This window comes from Pseudophryne corroboree, chromosome 3, assembly GCF_028390025.1.
Source record: "Pseudophryne corroboree isolate aPseCor3 chromosome 3, aPseCor3.hap2, whole genome shotgun sequence".
Taxonomy (NCBI): Eukaryota; Metazoa; Chordata; class Amphibia; order Anura; family Myobatrachidae; genus Pseudophryne; species Pseudophryne corroboree.
Window position 1 is genome coordinate 29,261,847 of NC_086446.1, and position 17,657 is coordinate 29,279,503.

At 46.6% G+C, this 17,657-nt stretch overlaps 1 protein-coding gene across 1 annotated transcript in view; it reads right to left on the bottom strand.

The window, feature by feature from the left end:
• The window catches only part of LOC135057102 (uncharacterized), a 261,966-nt gene that overhangs the window by 26,237 nt on the left and 218,072 nt on the right, over nucleotides 1-17,657 (bottom strand). The window contains 1 exon segment of the mRNA XM_063963003.1: nucleotides 6,899-6,996. Within this exon segment, the coding sequence (XP_063819073.1) occupies nucleotides 6,899-6,996 (98 nt within the window).

Sequence of the window (17,657 nt, forward strand, 5' to 3'; positions counted from 1 at the left end):
CCTATCCAGGGTATCCAATTCTGTCGTTAAGGTATCCGTCCACTCTGCTATAGCGCTACCAACCCAAGCCGACGCTATCGCCGGTCTGAGTAAAGTACCAGATTATGTGTAAATGGACTTTAATGTAGCCTCCTTCTTGCGATCAGCAGGATCCCTTAGGGTAGCCGTATCTTGGTGTGGCAGTGCTACCTTTTTGGATAAGCGTGTCAAGGCTTTGTCTACCCTTGGGGAGGATTCCCACCGTATCCTGTCCTTGATCAGGAAGGGATACGCCATAAGAATCCTTTTGGGAATCTGCAGTTTCTTGTCTGGAGATTCCCATTTTCCAATAACTCATTCAGCTCATTAGAAGGAGTAATTGTTACCTCAGGTTTCTTTTCCTTATATCTGTGTACCCTCGTGTCAGGGACCGGGGGTTTCCTCTGTGATATGCAAAACATCCTTTATTTCAATAATCATATATTGAATACTTTTAGCTAATTTTGGCTATAATTTCGCATCATTGTAGTCGACACTAGAGTCAGAATCCGTGTCGGTATTAGTGTCTACTATTTGGGATAGTGGGCGCTTTTGAGACCCTGAGGGTCCCTGTGACATAGGGGCAGGCAGAGCCTGACTCTGTGCATAATTTCTGGACTCAGCTTTGTCCAACCTTTTGTGCAATAAATGTACCGTATTTGCCGGCGTATAAGACGACTGGGCGTATAAGACGACCCCCAACATTTCCACTCAAAATATAGAGTTTGTTATATACTCGCCGTATAAGACTACCCCCTTCCACACACCAAATAAAACGTAAAAGAACATCAGATTTGTGACATACTGTATATTATGACCTGATAAGAGATTTGGATAGGGAGTATTTATCAAGGTATGCATAAGAAGGGGGGAGGGGGCGAGGAGAAAGTTGTAAAATGTATAAAAGTATACCCCTGTGTGCATTTAGTGTTACCGGTTTCACATGAGTGCCATTAGTATTAGTATTAGTGCCATTACAGTACCTGTCATTGTCACCATTGTACGGCCACAACGCGACTGCAGCGCCTCCGGCCAGTCCCTGCATCTCCCTGTAATTGGCACTAGTGACCCGCCGCGGCCGCACTGGATATCGCGCGATACTGGATGGTGAGTAGAATGAGGTGGGCGGGCATCGGGAGGCCACTATGGGCACCGGGCGAGTATCGGAAGGCCACTATGGCAGCTATGTCTATCCCAACTGAAGTGCACCCGGCGTATAAGACGACCCCCCCACTTGGAGGCATGTTTTTCAGGGCAAAAAAGTAGTCTTATACGCCAGCAAATACTGTACATTAGCACACCATATTTATTTGCTCCACCTCCTCACTAGGAAAGCCTTTTACCTCAGACATGCCGACACATGCGTACCGACACACCACACATTCAGGGAATTCTCTTATCTGGAGACAGTTCCCCCACAAGGCCCTTTGGAGAGACAGAGAGAGAGTATGCCAGCACACACCCAGCGCTAATGACCCAGGAAAAACGCATTATGTTTACCCAGATAGCGCTGTAATCATCTATTTGCGGCCAATTATGTGCCCTCCCCCTTCTTTAAAACCCTCTTTCACTGTGGTAAGCAGGGGAGAGTCCGGGGAGCTTTCTCTCAGCGCTGAGCTGTGGAGAAAATGGCGCTGGTGAGTGCTGAGGGAGAAGCCCCGCCCCCTCAGCGGCGGGCTTTGGTCCCGCTGAAATAATGAAAAAACTGGCGGGGGCTCTTTATATATACAGTGCCTAGCTGTATATACTTCTTTTTGGCAGAAAATGAGAATATATTGCTGCCCAGGGCGCCCCCCCCTGCGCCCTGCACCCTTACAGTGACTGCCGTGTGTGAGAGCAATGGCGCACAGTACTACCGCTGTGCGTTACCTCAGTGAAGATCTGAAGTCTTCTGCCGCCTTTGAAGTCTTCTTTCTTCTCATACTCACCCGGCTTCTATCTTCCGGCTCTGTGAGGAGGACGGCGGCGCGGCTCCGGGACGAACTCCAGGGTGAGACCTGTGTTCCGACTCCCTCTGGAGCTAATGGTGTCCAGTAGCCTAAGAAACAGAGCCTATCATTAAAGTAGGTCTGTTTCTCTCCCCTCAGTCCCTCGATGCAGGGAGTCTGTTGCCAGCAAGCTCCCTGAAAATAAAAAACCTAACAAATATACTTTCTTATCAGGAAACTCAGGAGAGCTCCCTGTAATGCACCCAGTCTCCTCTGGGCACAGTAGTAAACTGAGGTCTGGAGGAGGGGCATAGAGGGAGGAGCCAGTGCACACCCATTCCTAAAGTCTTTCTTAAAGTGCCCATGTCTCCTGCGGAGCCCGTCTATCCCCATGGTCCTTACGGAGTCCCCAGCATCCTCTAGGACGTAAGAGAAAATGGGAATTCCATTTCTTTGGAATTCTAAACTTCTTACTGGGTGTTACCCAAGCCTCTTGCATGATTTCCGTCAGCTGTTCCAACCCAGGAAATTCAGTCCTGACTGTTTTGGAACGTTTAAACACAGGTGCCTTGGATTTTAACAAAGGCTCTGATGCCTCCTCTAAGGATAGAATGGCTTTCATAGCACTAATCAGCTCAGGTATGTCCACTGAGCTGAGACCTTCATCCTCCTCTCTGTATGCAGACCCAGAATGTGATGAGTCATCATCCTCCGACAAGTCCCCATCTGAAACATGTGTAGACTGTGAAGATGTTGTTTCATGTCTATGTGATTTACTTACCACAGGCCCGTCAGCCTGTTTCTGTTAAAAGGACTGGATGTGATAACCCCCAGGAGGAATGTTGCATATAAGGGTTAACGGTTCCGGTATGAATGGTCGACCATGTTATGGTCGACAGTCATTAGGTCGACCACTATTGGTCGACATTGACATGGTTGACATGGACACATGGTCGGCACATGAAAGGTCGACATATGAAAAGGTCGACATGAGTTTTTTTAACTTTTTTGGGTGTCGTTTTTTGCGTAAAGTGACTGGGAACCCCAATTAGTGCACCGCTTCGCTCGCCATGCTTCGGGCATGGTGCCTTTGCTCCGATACCGCTTCGCTCGGCACACTTTACCGTTCCAATCGTAGTCCATGTGGATCGTAAAGTATGGAAAAGTTCCCCAAAAGAAAAAAAAGTTAAAAAACTCATGTCGACCTTTTCATGTGTCGACCTTTCATGTATCGACCATGTGTCCATGTCGACCATGTCAATGTCGACCTAATGACTGTCGACCATAACATGGTCGACCATGTGAACGGATACCAGGGTTAACAGGGTAACCTATCCCTGGTATAGGAGCTGGCACTATCTGCTCAGCTATATTGGATAACATCTGTGCAAAAGTAGCCCATGGGGGTTCAACTTGAACCTGTGCCTGCCTTGGATTATTCAAGAGGCTTTGGTGAAAGCCAAAACAGCTTGCACATAATCCATTTTGAACCAGATCCTGAGAGTTTAACCCAGCTTTGCAAGAAAAACATGAAATGAGTGTTGGTGCTGCTGTGGAGAGTGTATCCTCCTCACCCTTGCCTCTCTTAGACATGATAAACAAATCACAGACCTTTACAGTGTTAACTACACAATTTGTGACTGAAATAACTTTAAAACTTGTTAAAGTGACATACAATCCGATCCCTACCTGCTTTGCACCAGCATTGAGGATCAGAATACACAGAAACTGACAGAATTACAGTAAAGTCAGCAGTCACACTAGCAATCAGTCACAGGTTATACATTAGTATAATAAGCAATATGAGCACATAATCAACTACAGATACATTTCAAGTATGAAGGAGATACATATTACTGCATTACCTTATATAGGACTTTAAACGTATACAGTTGCACAGCGAAAGAAACAGCAGCAATAGTTTGCAGACTCGTATGCATCAGGCACTTATCTAGCTACTCGTATGAAAGGTAGGTAGAGACTTAGTGCTGTATCACCTGGCTCAGGAGAGTGGGATGCAGGGAGACTTCACCCCACTTCCAGGATCGATCAATACGTTCGTGAATGCTGAGTGGATCCAGATGCTAATAGTGTACACAAATGCTCCGTGAACCTATACAGACGCCCAAGTGAACACCGACGCACCAGTCACACAGCCGCCTATTCTGCGACTGGGTCCTTTAGATACACAGCGTCTCAGACGGAAGCGGTAACTCAGTTCGTGGCGGGAAACTCGGAGGAAACTGGTCATGAACCAGCGGGAGGGGCGACCAGGGGAGCGTCTTACTCCCCACTGCTGACATCAACCCTAGGGATCACGGCCTCATATTCCTGGAGCCTATGATTCCTGAGGACTAGCGCTGGTGCACCCGAGGTGGCAGCCGTGTCAGTGACTGTTTGGTAGTCTCCCCCCAAAACAGTGCGGCTGTGTCTCGCGTCTCCCCCGCTAAGTGAAACCGATGCCTTACCTCCTCCCCGTGCTCCGGCCACAGCCTGGTAATGTCAGCTGGACTTGCTATTACATCCGACACAGATGCCTGCCAAAACAGCACTGTACACGTGGGTAAGCGTTGTCGCGACCCGGCGGAGAGTTGTTGGAGGGACTCTTTCGAAGGTACGTATAAGACGATTTTTAAAAAAACTCACTCAAAAAATGTAAGACTATAAAAATAAATTAAATAACAAGCTTAAGGCTGTTTGTACAATAAACCTTCTTAATATATGTACTGGTTGGCACATTCGCACTTTATTCATCTATTTGGGATTATTTGAACTACATGCCTGTTCTTCAAATAAGAACGACTGCGGATTTAAAAGGGGTATGGGTCATTGGGTCGACCACACTTAGGTCGACAGGGTTGCTAGGTCGACGTGAAAAAAGGTCGACATGAGTTGTTTGTAAGTTTTTGGTGTTGTTTACTTTGTTGAGTGACTGGGAACCCCAATTAGTGCACAGTATTCCCTCGCTGCGCTCTGCACAGGTTACCATTCCCAATTGTAATCCACGTGGATCGTAAAGTATGAAAAAGTAAAAAAAATTGTGAAAAACTCATGTCGACTGTGGCCGGAGAGACTGGCCAGCCAAACGTGTAATGGCGTCTGCGGCACTGAAGGGGTTGACCCTCGTGCCCGGCGCCATGTTACGGACTGTTTGGAAGTTTGTTTAATGGTGTGTTTTACTTTTGACATGTCATATGTAGTGCTCTGTGCACAATTGCAGGAATGCATGTTTAACTGTATTTTATATTCAAGATGTGGTCATCTGTATATTTAAAGAGGAAAATGCACTTACTATTATAGATGTCTGAATAATCATGTCTTATCCTCTGGGAATGGGACAGGGCCCTTAGCATGCCACTTCCTAGCAGAGAGGTGTGAAGGACAATACCTTTTGATGTGTAAGTTCCTTAGAGAGAGATGCTAATCACTGGGTTTATGGGCTTGGAACTTGTTTCATGTACCTGATTTAATTGACATACGAACGACCTATGCAGGAAGGAAGACTGTTTGTATTGTAGCCATTCCTGTTGTAATCTCACACACTGGGTTTGCCTGGAGATGTGAATGAGACAGAAACATTGTGTTTTGAAGCTATGTGATAAATTTATCAATAGTGAATGTTAATCTGATACCAAACGTTGTCTGGGTGACAGGAAGGAGGATATTGTTTTATTGCACTTATATCCTTGTAAAATGTGATTTATTGGTATTTTGTAAAATAACCTGATTGGTTGGAGAAGACAGGGAGGGCTTACCCCCCTGTGATACTGTGTGGAAAACTGACATAAAAAGGAGACCTGCGTGCCTCCAGTGTATTGTAACATCTTCTTCTGCTGAAAACATCTTGATTGTATGCTGTTGCCCCTAGCAATAGGGAGGAGCCTTTTTAAAGGTTATTTGAGCAATAAACACCTTTGCCTCAAGAAGACTGCTTCATCTTGTGACCTACAGGGTTAGGCCAAACCTAGCCCCGTTCTCCGGCTGTCCAGGGAAGCACCTGACGTCTCCAAGCTCCGCCTTCCGCCAGCTACCGGTAGAGGCCTAGCAAGTGGCTAGAGGGGATTCGTCAACACCACACAGCTGTGGTAAGGCAGTGCGTCGGCACATACAGAGCAGAACCGTGGTTCCAAACGCCACGGCAGGTTAGGAGTTTGGTGGTGGCAGCAAGAACCCGCCCACAGCGCAGTGGGTGGAGTCAGTAACAGGCGGTTACTGACGGTAAGCGGGAATCCCCTATGTGGTCAGGCCTCGTGCGGCTTGACCTTCCATTCTGTGCGCAGTCAACGGGACGCGGCAAGCGGCGAGTGCTTCCGTACGGTACCGTCCTGTCACATCGACCTTTTCTCAAGTCGACCTATCACATGTTGACCTATAGACCATGTCGACCAATAGTGGTCGACCTAATGACTGTTGACAAACGACCGTATCCCATTTAAAAGAAACCCAGACGTGAGTGTCTTTGCCGTTTCTCTCGTTAGTGTGGTACGCCAGGAGAAAAGATACCTTTATATGTTTCACTTATTTATATCTTAAAGCGAGTTGGGTACGCTCCCATTTAACACTTTATGGTGGAAGATACACAAAAGTGGTGAAGAAGACTAAAGAAACCTCTTACGTGCACAGAATACTTGGCTTTATTGTGAGTTGGGGTACGCTCCTCACCTACATATCCAGTTTTCTTCCTGTTCATTTCCATTGCTCCTTTCTATTTTTTCTGTTTCCACATAACTACTGAGACCGAATGGGCACAATTGAACCAGTGGATAATTAGAGAAACAGAAGGATTAACACCTACGGTTATAAGGAACATATACTCTTTATATGTCCTCATATGTTTTATTGTGGCGCTTATACTGGTGGGGTGTGGTGACATCCCATTAGGGAATCAAACTAGTTAAAGCTGCCCTGTGCACATTTCAAGCACCCTATCTGTTACCCTAAATCCCACCTACCTGATCCTCCTGTGTGGTCCTGTGATTCTCCTCTGTACAATCCTGGGAATACAGAGGATGGGGACATCTCTCTGGGGTATCTCTGTTACTGGGTCCATCTGTAGAAGACACACAGTGACTGAGTACAGTGTAGGTAGACCATTAGAGTAATGTCATATTATCATCCCACGAATGGAAATTTTACAGTAATAAAAATTAGAGCAATTAGAGCAATATGCTATATTAACATCTTTTGATTGGAATTTGCGATGATAGACTACGATCCAATAATAATAATTTTATGCTGTTAAAATAAGAATTTACTTACCGATAATTCTATTTCTCATAGTCCGTAGTGGATGCTGGGGACTCCGTAAGGACCATGGGGAATAGCGGCTCCGCAGGAGACTGGGCACATCTAAAGAAAGCTTTAGGACTATCTGGTGTGCACTGGCTCCTCCCCCTATGACCCTCCTCCAAGCCTCAGTTAGGATACTGTGCCCGGACGAGCGTACACAATAAGGAAGGATTTTGAATCCCGGGTAAGACTCATACCAGCCACACCAATCACACCGTATAACCTGTGATCTGAACCCAGTTAACAGCATGATAACAGAGGAGCCTCTGAAAGATGGCTCACAACAATAATAACCCGATTTTTGTAACAATAACTATGTACAAGTATTGCAGACAATCCGCACTTGGGATGGGCGCCCAGCATCCACTACGGACTATGAGAAATAGAATTATCGGTAAGTAAATTCTTATTTTCTCTAACATCCTAAGTGGATGCTGGGGACTCCGTAAGGACCATAGGGATTATACCAAAGCTCCCAAACGGGCGGGAGAGTGCGGATGACTCTGCAGCACCAAATGAGAGAACTCCAGGTCCTCCTCAGCCAGGATATCAATTTTGTAGAATTTTACAAACGTATTTGCTCCTGACCAAGTAGCTGCTCGGCAAAGTTGAAAAGCCGAGACCCCTCGGGCAGCCGCCCAAGATGAGCCCACCTTCCTTGTGGAGTGGGCATTTACAGATTTTTGGCTGTGGCAGGCCTGCCACAGAATGTGCAAGCTGAATTGTACTACAAATCCAACGAGCAATAGCCTGCTTAGAAGCAGGAGCACCCAGCTTGTTGGGTGCATACAGGATAAACAGCGAGTCAGATTTCCTGACTCCGACCGTCCTGGAAACATATATTTTCAGGGCACTGACAACGTCTAGCAACTTGGAGGCCTCCAAGTCCCTAGTAGCCGCAGGCACCACAAATAGGTTGGTTCAGGTGAAACGCTGAAACCACCTTGGGGAGAAAACTGAGGACGAGTCCTCAATTCCTCCCTGTCCGAATGGAAAATCAGATAAGGGCTTTTTCAGGATAAAGCCGCCAATTCTGACACGCGCCTGGCCCAGGCCAGGGCCAACAGCATGACCACTTTTCATGTGAGATATTTTAACTCCACAGATTTAAGTGGTTCAAACCAATGTGACTTTTGGAACCCAAAACTACATTGAGATCCCAAAGTGCCACTGGAGGCACAAAAGGAGGCTGTATATGCAGTACCCCTTTTACAAACGTCTGAACTTCAGGGACTGAAGCTAGTTCTTTTTGGAAGAAAATTGACAGGGCCGAAATTTGAACCTTAATGGACCCCAATTTCAGGCCCATAGACACTCCTGTTTGCAGGAAATGTAGGAATCGACCCAGTTGAATTTCCTCCGTCGGGCCTTACTGGCCTCGCACCACGCAACATATTTTCGCCAATTGCGGTGATAATGTTTTTGCGGTTACATCCTTCCTGGCTTTGATCAGGATAGGGATGACTTCATCCGGAATGCCTTTTTTCCTTCAGGATCCGGCGTTCAACCGCCATGCCGTCAAATGCAGCCGCGGTAAGTCTTGGAACAGACAGGGTCTTTGCTGGAGCAGGTCCCTTCTTAGAGGTAGAGGCCACGGATCCTCCGTGAGCATCTCTTGAAGTTCCGGTTACCAAGTCCTTCTTGGCCAATCCGGAACCACGAATATAGTGCTTACTCCTCTCCATCTTATCAATCTCAGTACCTTGGGTATGAGAGGCAGAGGAGGGAACACATACCCTGACTGGTACACCCACGGTGTTACCAGAGCGTCTACAGCTTATTGCCTGAGGGTCCCTGGACCTGGCGCAATACCTGTCGAGTTTTTAATCATGTGGAAGACTTCTGGGTGAAGTCCCCACTCTCCCGGGTGGAGGTCGTGCTGAGGAAGTCTGCTTCCCAGTTGTCCACTCCCGGAATGAATACTGCTGACAGTGCTATCACATGATTTTCCGCCCAGCGAAAAATCCTTGCAGCTTCTGTCATTGCCCTCCTGCTTCTTGTGCCACCCTGTCTGTTTACGTGGGTGACTGCCGTGATGTTGTCCTACTGGATCAACACCGGCTGACCTTGAAGCAGAGGTCTTGCTAAGCTTAGAGCATTGTAAATGTCCCTTAGCTTCAGGATATTTATGTGAAGTGATGTCTCCAGGCTTGACCATAAGCCCTGGATATTCCTTCCCTGTGTGACTGCTGATAAAGCTGAATATTTATCGTATATAAAACCCTTTAAGAGGCCTAAGAACACTGTACGCTATTGACGTATTAAGTACCGTAAGGGTACGCACGTTGCGCAACGATCGCTTAGCCGTAGTCGAGACGCTCAAGCGTCACGTTCGCTTCCGGCCAAGAGATCACAGGCAGGCACGCTATTGGCTGCCGACTAACGTAATGGTTCGCTATAGCGTAGCGGACGCTCGGGACCACGAGGAGATCACCAGCGGCGCAGGCGCTCACAATGTTACACCTTTATCTCTAAACCATAAACAACGTAATATGCAGTAAACCTTAGTGTAGTGATAGTGTGTAGATGCAACCTTGTGTAACCTGATTAACTTAGAAGCTGTTTGAGCGTCACCGACGCTCTGAGATTACTTAACACTATATAGAAAATACACGGATACCTGGGCTTAGGGTCTAACGCCTTATATATATATTATGGATATTACTTGCAAAAGAATTAACACAATACAAGTCATACACTACAATATAACATAGACTAACTAACCAGATAACTACACAGGAAATACAATACAATACAATTACGTTTTAAGGGAAAATAAGAGGGAAAGAGGAGAAGAGAGAGAGAGAGAGAAATGGCTCACAATAACAGTAAGAACAATATGATTGCAGATAAAACTACACATGTGAGAGACAATCGCTGCGCAGTTAGTCAATGCTGTATACCACATGGGATGGAAGCTAGACTCCATTTTGAGAAAACTCCCATGATTCCAAAGACTGCAACACATGGTTGAAAGGGGGAGGGGAAAACACCCGGCAGCAGCCATTTTAGATTTGCAGGTCCAAACACATGGCACTCTCTGCTACACCACAATCACATAGCAGAAGACACAAGACTCCATTTTATTCCAAAATGTCCAAGCCTCAAAACAATGCATATGTTCTGATTTTACAATTCCAAACCATCTAAATCACCTTTCACAATTTCAAGCAAACACAGTATCTCAATAACCAGAGCATATGAGCTATCACAAGACCAGACCACCAGGTACCCACAAGTATCAGCCTGCCATTGCTACAAGCACATATTCAAAAGTACTGCATGGTCTTATTCATGATTAACAAGATATATTATAACAAACCAGCACAATCTATTTTAAATCACCATAGGCAAACAAATACCACAAATACTATGCTACAGATTGTCTACTGTTCCAATTCATCACAGACTTCACAGAGTATCAACAGAAACACCCAACAATCACACAACTGCCCAAACCTCGTTAACCTTAAGCCATTTGTATCTCCAAACTAACTAATCTATGCCAATCAGCCATGAGATATTGAGATTATGATACTTAGCCTTTCGTAAGGAGCCTGGTGATGATCCAGCCATGCTTGCTGTGTGTAAGGTAGCTGTGTGAGTGAGTTACAGTATATCTGTCCTCAGAGGCCCCCACAACTGACCCCGACCCCCCCCCGACAGGAACTATTCTCCTGTGTGTCTGTTCCTGGGGGAGGGGTCTCTCTCTCTCCTTTATGATTGAGTCACTATTCTCTTTGTATATGCTGATCAGGTTCAGCCCTGAAAACTTAGTAAATGGTTGGCTTGATCATTCATTGTTCTAACTAAGTGATCTTAGCTTTTATGCATATAATCATATCTATCCGCTGCAATGTCCCACAACTTCACAACAAGCATCAAACTAACCCACACATCATTCTGCTTGCTTCAATACCAAACATGACGGGCGCATCTGGTTCTGTTCAAATAATACACATTCATGACATCAATTCATCAGCCAATTCTAAATCTCCATGATGTCTGGTGCCCGACATTATTATAACCATGTACTGTATGAAACAAGCGCCGAATCCATCTCCGTGCCATGTCCGAGCAAATGCGTGTGTTACTATATATTGCTGTGCTCGCTGCGCATATTTGCAAGTATAGCGACTTAAATGTGTGCAGTTTGTATGTTCTCTCTATGTAATATTTTTGACTTTGACACTGCTCCCCAGCCTCGCAGGCTGGCATCCGTGGTCACCAGGACCCAGTCCTGAATGCCTAATCTGCGGCCCTCTAGAAGATGAGCACTCTGCAACCACCACAGGAGGGACACCCTTGTCCTTGGTGACAGGGTTATCCGCTGATGCATCTGAAGATGCGACCCGGACCATTTGTCCAGCAGGTCCCACTGGAAAGTTCTTTCGTGGAATCTGCCGAATGGGATTGCTTCGTAGGAAGCCACCATTTTACCCAGAACCCTTGTGCATTGATGCACTGAGACTTGGCTCGGTTTTAGGAGGTTCCTGACTAGCTCGGATAACTCCCTGGCTTTCTCCTCCGGGAGAAACACCTTTTTCTGGACTGTGTCCAGGATCATCCCTAGGAACAGGAGACACGTCGTCGGAACCAGGTGCGATTTTGGAATATTGAGAATCCAATTGTGCTGCCGCAACACTACCTGAGATAGTGCTACACCGACCTCCAATTGTTCCCTGGATCTTACCCTTATCAGGGAATTGTCCAAGTAAGGGATAACTAAAATTCACTTCCTTCGAAGGAATATCATCATTTCGGCCATTACCTTGGTAAAGACCCGGGGTGCCGTGGACCATCCATACGGCAGCGTCTGAACTGATAGTGACAGTTCTGTACCATAAACCTGAGGTACCCTTGGTGAGAAGGGTAAATTTTGACATGAAGGTAAGCATCCTTGATGTCCCGAGACATCATGTAGTCCCCTTCTTCCAGGTTCGCAATCACTGCTCTGAGTGACTCAATCTTGAATTTGAACCTCTGTATGTAAGTGTTCAAAGATTTTAGATTTACAATCGGTCTCACCGAGCCTTCCGGCTTCGGTACCACAACAGTGTGGAATAATACCCCGTTCCCTGTTGCAGGAGGGGTATCTTGATTATCACCTGCTGGGAATACAGCTTGTGAATGGCTTCCAAAACTGTCTCCCTGTCAGAAGGAGACATCGGTAAAGCCGACTTTAGGAAACGGCGAGGGGGAGACGTCTCGAATTCTAATTTGTACCCCTGAGATATCACCTGAAGGATCCAGGGGTCTACTTGCGAGTGAGCCCACTGCGCGCTGAAATTCATTGAGACGGGCCCCCCACCGTGCCTGATTCTGCTTGTAAAGCCCCAGCGTATACTGAGGGCTTGGCAGAGGCGGGAGAGGGTTTCTGTTCCTGGGAACTGGCTGATTTCTGCAGCCTTTTTCCTCTCCCTCTGTCACGGGGCAGAAATGAGGAACCTTTTGCCCGCTTGTCCACGAAAAGACTGCGCCTGATAATACGGCGTCTTCTCATGTTGAGAGGCGACCTGGGGTACAAACGTGGAATTCCCAGCTGTTGCCGTGGCCACCAGGTCTGAAAGACCGACCCCAAATAACTCCTCCCCTTAATAAAGCAATACTTCCAAATGCCGTTTGGAATACGCATCACCTAACCACTGACGTGTCCATAATCCTCTACTGGTAGAAATGGACAACGCGCTTAGACTTGATGCCAGTCGGCAAACATTCCGCTGTGCATCACGCATATATAGAAATGCATCTTTTAAATGCTCTATAGGCAAAAATATACTGTCCCTATCTAGGGTATCAATATTTTCAGTCAGGGAATCCGACCACGCCAACCCAGCACTGCACATCCAGGCTGAGGCGATTGCTGGTCGCAGTATAACACCAGTATGTGTGTAAATACCTTTTAGGATACCCTCCTGCTTTCTATCAGCAGGATCCTTAAGGGCGGCCATCTCAGGCGAAGGTAGAGCCCTTACAAGCGTGTGAGCGCTTTATCCACCCTAGGGGGTGTTTCCCAACGCACCCTAACCTCTGGCGGGAAAGGATATAATGCCAATAACATTTTAGAAATTATCAGTTGTTATCGGGGGAAACCCACGCATCATCACACACCTCATTTAATTTCTCAGATTCAGGAAAACTACAGGTAGTTTTTCCTCACCGAACATAATACCCCTTTTTTGGTGGTACTCGTATTATCAGAAATGTGTAAAACATTTTTCATTGCCTCAATCATGTAACGTGTGGCCCTACTGGAAGTCACATTCGTCTCTTCACCGTCGACACTGGAGTCAGTATCCGTGTCGGCGTCTATATCTGCCATCTGAGGTAACGGGCGCTTTAGAGCCCCTGACGGCCTATGAGACGTCTGGACAGGTACAAGCTGAGTAGCCGGCTGTCTCATGTCAACCACTGTCTTTTATACAGAGCTGACACTGTCACGTAATTCCTTCCAACAGTTCATCCACTCAGGTGTCGACCCCCTAGGGGGTGACATCACTATTACAGGCAATCTGCTCCGTCTCCACATCATTTTTCTCCTCATACATGTCGACACAAAAGTACCGACATACAGCACACACACAGGGAATACTCTGATAGAGGACAGGACCCCACTAGCCCTTTGGGGAGACAGAGGGAGAGTTTGCCAGCACACACCAGAGCGCTATATATATATACAGGGATAACCTTATATAAGTGTTTTTCCCCTTATAGCTGCTGTATAGTTAATACTGCGCCTAATTAGTGCCCCCCTCTCTTTTTTAACCCTTTCTGTAGTGTAGTGACTGCAGGGGAGAGCCAGGGGAGCTTCCCTCCAACGGAGCTGTGAGGGAAAATGGCGCCAGTGTGCTGAGGAGATAGGCTCCGCCCCTTTTTCGCAGACTTTTCTCCTGCTTTTTTATGGATTCTGGCAGGGGTTAAAATTCATCCATATAGCCCTGGGGGCTATATGTGATGTATTTTCGCCAGCCAAGGTGTTTTTATTGCGTCTCAGGGCGCCCCCCCCAGCGCCCTGCACCCTCAGTGACCGAAGTGTGAAGTGTGCTGAGAGCAATGGCGCACAGCTGCAGTGCTGTGCGCTACCTTGTTGAAGACAGGACGTCTTCTGCCGCCGATTTTCCGGACCTCTTCTGCCTTCTGGCTCTGTAAGGGGGCCGGCGGCGCGGCTCTGGGACCCATCCAGGCTGGGCCTGTGATCGTCCCTCTGGAGCTAATGTCCAGTAGCCTAAGAAGCCCAATCCACTCTGCACGCAGGTGAGTTCGCTTCTTCTCCCCTTAGTCCCTCGATGCAGTGAGCCTGTTGCCAGCAAGTCTCACTGAAAATAAAAAACCTAAACTAAAACTTTCACTAAGAAGCTCAGGAGAGCCCCTAGTGTGCACCCTTCTCGTTCGGGCACAGAGATCTAACTGAGGCTTGGAGGAGGGTCATAGGGGGAGGAGCCAGTGCACACCAGATAGTCCTAAAGCTTTCTTTAGATGTGCCCAGTCTCCTGCGGAGCCGCTATTCCCCATGGTCCTTACGGAGTCCCCAGCATCCACTTAGGACGTTAGAGAAATACATGTTTGTCTCTATAACGAATCAGTGTCCCTATATGCATACAGTTTTAGGGATTGATTCAAAGAAATTCTCTTTACTCTGACATATATATATATATTTTTCCAAGTCTCTTTACCATTATGGTAATTATAAGATTATGGTTATTTTGGGATTGTTAATTTGGATAGAAATTAAAATAATATGGTAATTATATGGCTGTAGGACACCTATTTTTATATATATTTATGTTTTTTATAAAGAAATATATATACATATTTTTAAATAAACACCTATAGAGTCTCTCTTATATGTCTAGATTTAATGGTAAAGAAAAGACCATCTAGTTTCAGCTATTGTCTATATAGAGGAAGAATATATAAGTTTTAAATCTTTTATATATAAGAGTGTTTCAGTACTAACAAGTGTCTGTGGGTTTAGTTCATCTGATATAGTTTTTAATTAGCGGATCAGCACCAGACATTTGTTTTAGTAATTAGAGGGCTCTGGTGTATAAAAATGCCCAAAACCATGGAGGCGGTACTTCTGATGAAACAGCTCCTGTTCTTGTGGCTGAGAAACGCGTCAAGCATTCCGCCCGACGTCCTGTCCGGTATCCTGGGTATTCAACACCTAACACACCAGCAGTGTGCTCAGCGGTTCCTGCTACGGAAGCACGAGCGAACGGCGTCTGGCCCCGAACAGCCGTGAACGGCATTTGGCCTTGACCAGCCGCGCTCGGATACGGTCCCGTGAAGTGCAGCACTCATCCAGTGTCACTGACATCTTCTACTGTGCCGCCGCACAGCGGTGTGGGCAGCCGGCGCCCACTAACAGGAAGGTGACAACGGGAAATCTCTCCACATTGAAAGGCTTGGGTAAGCTTTTTTTGCATGAGACTGTCTAAATAGCGGTTCCAGCTTAAAAGTCACTGCACACATATGGAAATATGTTCATCTAAGCTGCCCGCAAAAAGCCTCCCTATATCTGGATGAGAATGTGATTATACAAGCTGAATATAATACATATCATTTCATTGTGGATGAACTTCCTAAGCAACATCTAAGGAATTCATGTGATTTAATCAGCCCATGCATGGAGCTTAACCCTTTCAGTATTAGTAAAACTTAATTGCTGCAGCGGTTATTAGAAATACAAGTGGTTATGTTCTTCTAAGGGAAAAAAAAATTTTCAATGTATTTTATAATAAGAATTTACTTACCGATAATTCTATTTCTCATAGTCCGTAGTGGATGCTGGGGACTCCGTAAGGACCATGGGGAATAGCGGCTCCGCAGGAGACTGGGCACATCTAAAGAAAGCTTTAGGACTATCTGGTGTGCACTGGCTCCTCCCCCTATGACCCTCCTCCAAGCCTCAGTTAGGATACTGTGCCCGGACGAGCGTACACAATAAGGAAGGATTTTGAATCCCGGGTAAGACTCATACCAGCCACACCAATCACACCGTATAACCTGTGATCTGAACCCAGTTAACAGCATGATAACAGAGGAGCCTCTGAAAGATGGCTCACAACAATAATAACCCGATTTTTGTAACAATAACTATGTACAAGTATTGCAGACAATCCGCACTTGGGATGGGCGCCCAGCATCCACTACGGACTATGAGAAATAGAATTATCGGTAAGTAAATTCTTATTTTCTCTAACGTCCTAAGTGGATGCTGGGGACTCCGTAAGGACCATGGGGATTATACCAAAGCTCCCAAACGGGCGGGAGAGTGCGGATGACTCTGCAGCACCAAATGAGAGAACTCCAGGTCCTCCTCAGCCAGGATATCAATTTTGTAGAATTTTACAAACGTATTTGCTCCTGACCAAGTAGCTGCTCGGCAAAGTTGTAAAGCCGAGACCCCTCGGGCAGCCGCCCAAGATGAGCCCACCTTCCTTGTGGAGTGGGCATTTACAGATTTTTGGCTGTGGCAGGCCTGCCACAGAATGTGCAAGCTGAATTGTACTACAAATCCAACGAGCAATAGTCTGCTTAGAAGCAGGAGCACCCAGCTTGTTGGGTGCACACAGGATAAACAGCGAGTCAGATTTCCTGACTCCAGCCGTCCTGGAAACATATATTTTCAGGGCACTGATAACGTCTAGCAACTTGGAGGCCTCCAAGTCCCTAGTAGCCGCAGGCACCACCAATAGGTTGGTTCAGGTGAGACGCTGAAACCACCTTGGGGAGAAAACTGAGGACGAGTCCTCAATTCCGCCCTGTCCGAATGGAAAATCAGATAAGGGCTTTTTCAGGATAAAGCCGCCAATTCTGACACGCGCCTGGCCCAGGCCAGGGCCAACAGCATGACCACTTTCCATGTGAGATATTTTAACTCCACAGATTTAAGTGGTTCAAACCAATGTGACTTTTGGAACCCAAAACTACATTGAGATCCCAAAGTGCCACTGGAGGCACAAAAGGAGGCTGTATATGCAGTACCCCTTTTACAAACGTCTGAACTTCAGGGACTGAAGCTAGTTCTTTTTGGAAGAAAATTGACAGGGCCGAAATTGAACCTTAATGGACCCCAATTTCAGGCCCATAGACACTCCTGTTTGCAGGAAATGTAGGAATCGACCCAGTTGAATTTCCTCCGTCGGGCCTTACTGGCCTCGCACCACGCAACATATTTTCGCCAATTGCGGTGATAATGTTTTTGCGGTTACATCCTTCCTGGCTTTGATCAGGATAGGGATGACTTCATCCGGAATGCCTTTTTTCCTTCAGGATCCGGCGTTCAACCGCCATGCCGTCAAACGCAGCCGCGGTAAGTCTTGGAACAGACAGGGTCCTTGCTGGAGCAGGTCCCTTTTTAGAGGTAGAGGCCACGGATCCTCCGTGAGCATCTCTTGAAGTTCCGGTTACCAAGTC